Here is a 7,647-nt window from a genome sequence, read left to right as displayed (position 1 = left end):
CAAGGCCCCTTGTTGCGCAGCCGGGAGGTTTAAGGGCTCTTGGTCCCACTTGTGTGGGAAGTGCGTGGGGTCTCTGGGGGATCACGCAACCTTTATCAGCTCTGTTGCCACTAGGTGACACTCTTGATCCAGCGCGTTTCGTGGCAGCCAGATGTTCATGGCCTCCAGGAGTGCCTCTGGAGTGGAGGAAGGCGAACTTGGACATGGACATGGACATCCCTTCGTGGGTGAGGAGGGGACCCAAGCGCCTTGGCTGAAAACCAGTGGGCTATTTCCAAGGGTGTTTGGATCAAGCGTTCCCTGGGCAGGGCAGAGCGTGCCCTTGCAAAGCTCCGGTCCCACTGATGCCTGGCCACCCAGCGTGGTTGTGCCCTCAGAAACGATCAGATGATGCTCCCTTGTCTGAGCCGGACCCTGGGAGGGTCCCCTCTGCTCCCGGAGGGGCAGGAGGCTGTGCCGTGCGAGCGGCCGGCTCCTGTTGCCCCTCTCTTTGAGCCCCAGGCTCCGGGGGCTCTGCGCAAGTTCGGAGAGCAGCTCTCCCGGTGGTGAAGCGGGAGAGGGTTTGCGTTAAGGCGGCGATTGCCACGACGAAGGGGAAGGGCTGACAAGGAGGGACCCTGGCAGGGGTAGAGGGTCCTGTGCATTAAGATAATGTTTTTAGGCTGCGAAGCGTCTTCCCAGTGAGGGGAACTTCACCAGAGAGCCAGGAAAAGGTAGAGAAAGCCGTGCTGTCCCCGACCACCATCACGTTGCCCTTTTATTGGTGTACAGTGAAAACAAGAGCTGGATTTAGCGGGGGGTTCCTGTAACCTCCGGAGCCGCGGTTCAGGGTGTTGGGAGCAGGGTGTCTCCACCTCCTTTCGACACAACCTGAGCTTCAGCGGAGGCAGGCAGTGGAGGGCTGTTTTGCAGCTGAAAACACAAATCTTTTGAAGGTAGCTAGCCAGGCTCTGCCCAAAACCTGCCCTAAGGAGCCATCCCAGTTAAAGGGTGGAATGAGATCCCGAGAGTAGATCGCACTATTGGGGGCCGCTGCATGAAGCCCTAGACTGCCTGGATGTCCTCGCCGAGGCCTCTCAGCCTTCCAGTTTTATTCGCTGCGTCTCACCAGCCCTTTTTTTGCCGTGTTGACACTTGGGTAGCTGTTGACAACCTGGTTTTGCTTTCCCTGCTAGTGGTACTGGAGAGCAGAGCTGGTGGAAACCATGATCCCTTGCAGATGTGTCCAGAAACGCAGCGCAGGGGAGAGAGCACAAACAGGCCAGCAGAGCTGCCGAAGCAGAGAAGCTTTTGCAGGGGCAACGGTAGGATTTGGACCTCATTTTAAGGCAGGTTTTTTTTTTTAAACACATTTTGCTTCGATCGATTCAGATTCACTTCCCCAGCAAACACATCCAAACCAAGCGTACAAAACCTCCCACGTACCCAGTTGTGGAGGCCGCACTCCTGATCCAAAATCTCCTTCTCTGAAGCAAAAGCTCTGGAGATAAACTGAGATGCTGCTAAGGTGCAGCAGGGCTGAGAAGGAAGCATGGCTTCGCGCTGTGGCACGACTTCCTCGCTGAGCACTAGCGTGGCCCCAGCTGGGATAAATCTGTGCTGCTGCATTGATTTATCCTGGCTGGGGAGGCTGCCGCGGTGTGGCCCTGGGGTGGGTTTTCTTGCTTGGAACAAGCAGATGGGACGAGGAAGTGAGGGTTTCCTGGTACAAGCGCTTTTCTGAAGAAACCTCCTGCTGCGATCAGAGCCTCGCGTGTGTGCGCTCTGCCCTGGGATGCCTGCCAGGACGCGGTGACGCAGAGGTGGCCGGGGAGGTTTGGCTGGGAGCATCCAAGGAGAGGGGCCTGAAGCAGAGGGAGGGCAGATGCCGTGCACAGGCTCCCAGGAAAGCTTGTCCTGGTCCGAGTGCCGGCAGCTGTTTCCCAGTGAACGGCTTTCCAGCGGCACGGAGAGCCTGGCAGGGCGATGGGCTGCGTATGGGCCGTGTCCATGCAGAGAGGTGAGCCCTGCTGTGCATCTCCCCTGTCCCTTGCTCGGAGACCCGAATTGCCCGTTCAGCCACTGAGAAAAGCACGACAAAGTTGTTGAAAAGGTGATTAGAAAAGTAGATCTTGGTAAAGAGACAAATTTCGGTTCTGGGGTGGGCGGCTGGGGCAGCGCAGCCGCCCCGGGGGTGCAGCAGGACGCGCGGCGTGCACAGCTGGCGCTCGCCCACACATCTGCAGCAGCGTCTTCCCAGGGGAAGCGCGTTGACAAGAGCTGTGGGGGCAGCGCGGGGAGGAAAGGGCCGCGTCTGGCCCTGCGAGCACAGGGGTAGGTGCCGGGGGCACAGCGGAGACACGCGCACGGCTCTGGTTTGTGCTGGAGTTGGTGTCCTCGGCTCTGGTCTCCCCCCAACAGAAATTGCAGCCATCTGTTGGAAGAAAAAAACCCCTTTTGGCAGCTGGGTGATGAAAAAAACCAAATCAGTCCCTGCCGAGCACCCCGAGGTGTTGGCTCTGAAGCGTGGAGGGGGTAGCATGGGATCCCTAACAGCACTGAAAGATTCAGAAGTGGCTTCTCAACTAGAAGGGATGAAGAAGCCAGCTGGGTTCTCTGACACGTTGCCTCCCACTTGCCAAAGGGCAAGTTGCCGTGGGTCCATCCAGGGTTGCCCCTGCAAAGGCAGGGTCCTTGGCTGCACCGCGGCCAGCCAAATAACCCCGGCGCAGAGGGACGAGACCGCCGGCTGTCCCGGTGCGGGTGCAGCCTTTCCCTTGGCTTCTGCTCGCACTCTCCATCCCTGGCTGCAGATTGCTGGAAAATCAGCCAGCGAGTCCTTTCCCTGCCTCTGGCTGCTTTCTGAGCAGGCAGCGGTGGGCTGTTGCCTGCCGGTTCTGTTGCTTTTTATTTGGCTTTGCAAAATTTTGCTTTTTATCGACTGGCGCGGAGGACGGAGCCTCGCGCTCGGTGCTGCCGGCTGGGCTTAGCCGCAGAGCTGCTGGCCCGGGGGCCGCTGCCCACCTGCGGGCGAGCGCGGGGTCTCCGGCGTTGGCAGAGGCCGCCGGCGCAGGGGAGGCAGAGCGCGGTGCTGGCTGTCTCTTTAAGGCAGAAAAGGGAACTCTCTGGCTGCCACTTTGTGGAGTTTCGACCAGATCCCTGTTTTCATTAGCATTTCATTTCATCTCCTCCTCTCCCCCCCGGCCCCACCTCCTCCGAATCGGCATTTCTGCATCCTTTCCTGTGCATCACAGAGCAGCAGGTAAAAGTCTGGCTGGCACCTGCACGCACCCCCCCAGGCTCACACGCACGCACCCCTGCGCCCCGCACGCGCCTCTGCCAGGGCAGAGGCACCTTCCCACACTGCGCGCGGCATCTTCCTCCTCTCGGCGAGCTCGGCTGGGAGCATCCCCGTACTCGCCTCCGGGCTGCTCTGCCTCTCCGCGCTGTCTCTGGCTGCAGCAGCAGCAGCAGAGCTCAGGCACCAAGCTCTGCCCCGGGGGATGGAGCTCTGCAGGTAGCCAGGGCCGGCGGGAGGGGCGAGAGCTGAGCCTCGGGGGTCCAGAGCATCCCCAGCATCTGGAGCATCCTGGGTGCAGAGCATCCCTGGCATCCGGAGCATCCTGGGGTCCAGAGCATCCCGGCATCGAGAGCATCCAGAGCATCCTGGGGTCCAGATTATTCCCTGGTCCAGCACATCCAGAGCATCCAGAGCATCCCGGTGTCCAGAGCATCCCTGGCATCTCGAGCATCCCAGCATCCAGCGCATCCCAAGCCTCCCCGGTGTCCGGAGCGTCCCCAGCACCCAGAAGCAGTGTCCAGGGACATCCCAGCGCAGGGGGATTTGCAGGGACAAGGAAATGCCTGGCTGTGAGTAACAGGGAGGGGAACCTTGCTGCTGCTGATCGGCTCCTGGGAATGTCACTCTGCCCGGATTGCCAGTGAAGAGAGAGAGTGGGAGAAGAGAGGGAGAGGAGGAGGAGGAGAGGAGAAAGGAGGACGGACACAGAGCAGAGAGAGAGAGAGATGATGGTGCTTCTTCCCCTGGAGCTGGCTCCGGCGATGATCACCTAGCACAGGTCACGGCCGGAGAAGGTCCCCCCAGCCCCGGAGCCAGCCCTGCCGCCCGGCTCCTCATGGAGGGCGATTTGGGGGCCCCCAACGCCAGCGTGCTGGGGGAGCGCTCGCTGCTGGTGGGGAGCAGCTGGGTGGCCGCTTTCCTCTGCTTCATCATCCTGCTGACCACAGCGGGGAACTTCCTCCTCATCCTCCTCATCGTCACCCAGCGCTCCCTCCGCAACACCTCCAACTACTTCCTGGTGTCCCTCTTCATGTCGGACCTGATGGTGGGGCTGGTGGTCATGCCCCCGGCCATGCTCAACCAGCTCTACGGCCGCTGGGTGCTGCGGGGCGACTTCTGCTCCCTCTGGTACTCCTTCGACGTCATGTGCTGCAGCGCCTCCATCCTCAACCTCTGCGTCATCAGCTTGGACCGCTACCTGCTCATCATCTCCCCCCTCAAATACAAGCTGCGGATGACCTCCTGCAGAGCCCTCTGGCTCATCCTGGCCACCTGGACCTTGGCTGCGCTGGCCTCCTTCCTGCCCATCAAGATGGGTTGGCACGAGCTGGAATTTGAGGTCCGGTCCCCAAACGTCACCTCCCGGGGGGACGAGGACCAGTGCCGGCTACTGGTCAGCTTGCCCTACGCCTTGGTGGCCTCCTGCCTGACTTTCTTCCTCCCATCCGCCGCCATCTCCTTCACCTACTGCCGCATCCTCCTGGCAGCCCGCAAGCAAGCGGTGCAGGTGGCTTCCCTCGCCTCCAACGTGGCCACCGCCACCACCGACGAGACCACGCCGCAGGTAAGGTGGCCGCAGGGACGTTGCTCCTTGCAGACCCCTGTGGTTTGGGTGCCTGGGGCGGTTCTGCCTTCGGGACGGCCTCGGGGCCGGAGGCGGCAAAGGGCGTCGGCAACCGGACCGCAGGGAGGGAGATTTTGGGCACCATCCACCTCCGTGATGGGAGGACGGCGGCTCTGCGGGGTCCTCGGAGGTGCCCCGGGTCTGTCCCAGCTTTTCAGCTGCTCAGGAGCACAGAAACAGCACGAGCAGAAGCAGAGAAATAAATTAAGATACGGGCAAAAATGCTCAGCGGCGCAAAATAAATGCAGTTTCGCCCCCCTCTTGGCTAGCGTCATCCCAGAGCGGTTTAATCTTATCTGACTTTCCACGTGTAAATCTTGGCCACGGTGGGCGTGAGGCATATGGGGGAGAAGGAGTTTAAATAATAGCAAATACTAAATTCTGGAGAGCACCTTATTTCGAAGAGCCAGCTTCTATTTTTGTGACCTGCTTGGTTATGGGAGCCGCACAGCACCTCCTTACTCGGTTGCTGGTTAAAGCAGCGTGTGTGTTTTTTATAACCAAAAGGTGTTTGTGTTTCTCCGGGAGAAGGTAATTGCCACTAAATCTAACAGCTTTAATTCCCCGTAATAGGCTTTATTGACCTCATATCCTACAGGGAAAAAACAAACTTAATTGCCTTTAAATACCTTGATTTAGTTTGTTGTTCTTTCTCTTTTGAGAAAGGAGCCGGGACTCTCTGACCCGGCCCGCGCTCCCACACGTGATGAGATGCTCCAGACCTTCCAAAGGAAAATGAGAATCAAAGACTAAACAGACAATATCATAAAATGTTTAATTTCCCCCCAGATGCCAGGTTTTTGGACTCAAACACAACCTGCCGCAACCCCGTGGCCCCAGCGCCGCCTTTGCTCTGCCCTGGAAAACCAACAGCCGCCGGCCGGGTTTCAGCGGGGGCAAAGGGCCCAGCGGAGCCCTGGGAGCCCCGACGCGGCTGGGGGTGAGCCCCCGAGGAGCGGCCAGCCCGGGAACCCCCGGGTTTCATCTTTTTAACCAGATTTTTCTTCTCTTTTTGAGCAGGAAGCTGAGCGGCAACGGGGCCTCACTTAATTACGGCAGAGGGCTGAGATAAGAATTTAATTTTAGATTGCAAGAGTGGATAGAGGACTGAGTGAGTTATGGTATTTGTAGGCTGAAATGTTTGACGTCTTGCTTTTAAAAATATAATTAGTTTACTGCTCTCAGCAGCAGCTAGAGCTGCCTCTTTGGGGCATGCTTTATCCTCACCAAAACATTGACTGAGTTGGATTTTTCTATAAAAGAAGCGTCTTAATGATAAAGCCCCTATTTTACAGTAAAAAAAAAAAAAAGTACTCTCCATGTTGAGGGTTTCTATTGCTTCCTCTTCCTGATTGATGGCTCAGGGGCCGCGGCGTGCGCCATCCTCCCGCCGAGGGCAATAACGGCGGGGGTTTTGCGGGATTTGCAGCACCAAACGCCACTTTTCTGGGGCAGGAGGCCGGCGCCGGTGCCAGCGGCTCCGGCCCGGGGAAGAAGCGCTCGCTCACTGCCCCGTCTCCCGCTGCAGGTTCCCCGCGCCCCGAGCCAGCCCGCGGCCGGCAGCGAGAGCAGGAGGTTCGCCAACAAGCACAGCAAGAAGGCGCTGAAGGCCAGCCTGACGCTGGGCATCCTCCTGGGCATGTTCTTCGTGGCTTGGCTCCCCTTCTTCGTCACCAACGTGACGCAGGTAAGCGCATACAGGGTGTTTTTTGTGTCGGGTTTTCAAAAGCTTTTCACTTTGAATCCGGCTGGGTTCAATCTTAGGCACCTGCAGGTCTTGCTGGAAAGCCTCTTGGGCCAAAGATACAGTTTCCCCAGGGAGCAACGGCAAGGAAAAACCCTTCGAAAGGGTTTTGGAGGGCTCCTTTGAAAGGCAAACGTCGGCGTGCCTGGGAAACAGCTCTGGATCGGGGCTGCGGTGGGAGGCAGTGCTAACCCTTGCTGTGTCCCCCCGCCAGGCAGTCTGCGGCTGCGTCCCGGCCGGCTTCTTCGACGTGCTCACCTGGCTCGGGTACTGCAACAGCACCATGAACCCCATCATCTACCCGCTCTTCATGAGGGACTTCAAGAGGGCCATGGGCAAATACCTGCCCTGCTGCCGGCGCTCGGGGGAGCCCCGTCCCAGCGCCATCTCCCTCTCCATGAGGAACTCCAACAGCGGACCCCGCGCCGCCACCTCCCTCAAGAACGTCCTCACCTTGCAGGCCGAGACCGACTCGGTTGACTCCGGGGTGCTGGGGAACGAACACGGCCTGCTGCCGCTCGGCGACGGCCCCGCCGCTCTCCCGGTCCCCGGCGCCCGCCTGGTCAACCTTTTCGACGCGGAGCCCCCGGACGCGGAGCTGCAGCGCAAGCAGCTGGGCACCCCCGTGGCCTGAGCGAGGGCGGCCGCGGGGCTGCGGCCGGGGGAGACGCCGAGGGGGGGTTACGGACCTCTGTGCGCTGGGAAGGGTCCCCCAGCCCGATGGGAACTTTCCGGAGGGCCGATTTGCCGCAGGACGTCCCCCTGCCCACGCGTTGCTGCTCGATGCCCTCTTCAAACGCAATGCGCATCTCCTTGGAGAAGACGTCGTCAGCGAGCCCTTCTGCGGGTAGGTTTGAACGGTGCAGAGCCACGTTTTACTGCTGAATTAACCTGCCTCGTTTCGCTCTCTTTCCATCCCTCCTTTGCCTCACCCTTCTCCGAGAGCTGCTTCTCGTGGCCTTTTCATCTCCCGTTAGTCTGAACCTTGGACTCCAGGCT

The 7,647-nt window shown here is 59.5% G+C and overlaps 1 protein-coding gene across 1 annotated transcript; it reads left to right on the top strand.

Annotated features, from left to right (window-relative positions):
* Positions 1 to 4,115: 4,115 nt before the first annotated feature.
* HTR6 (5-hydroxytryptamine receptor 6) lies at positions 4,116 to 7,338 on the top strand (the record flags this gene model as incomplete). Its single annotated transcript, XM_082328713.1, has 3 exons — positions 4,116 to 4,844; positions 6,433 to 6,591; positions 6,863 to 7,338. The coding sequence occupies 3 exons, from the start codon at positions 4,116 to 4,118 to the stop codon at positions 7,280 to 7,282; spliced, it is 1,308 nt and encodes a 435-aa protein (XP_082184839.1). The 3' UTR covers positions 7,283 to 7,338.
* Between the last annotated feature and the right edge of the window lie 309 nt (positions 7,339 to 7,647).

Source organism: Platalea leucorodia (assembly GCF_965183815.1).
Source record: "Platalea leucorodia genome assembly, chromosome: 17".
Lineage (NCBI taxonomy): Eukaryota > Metazoa > Chordata > Aves > Pelecaniformes > Threskiornithidae > Platalea > Platalea leucorodia.
This window is presented reverse-complemented; position numbering and strand designations above follow the sequence as displayed.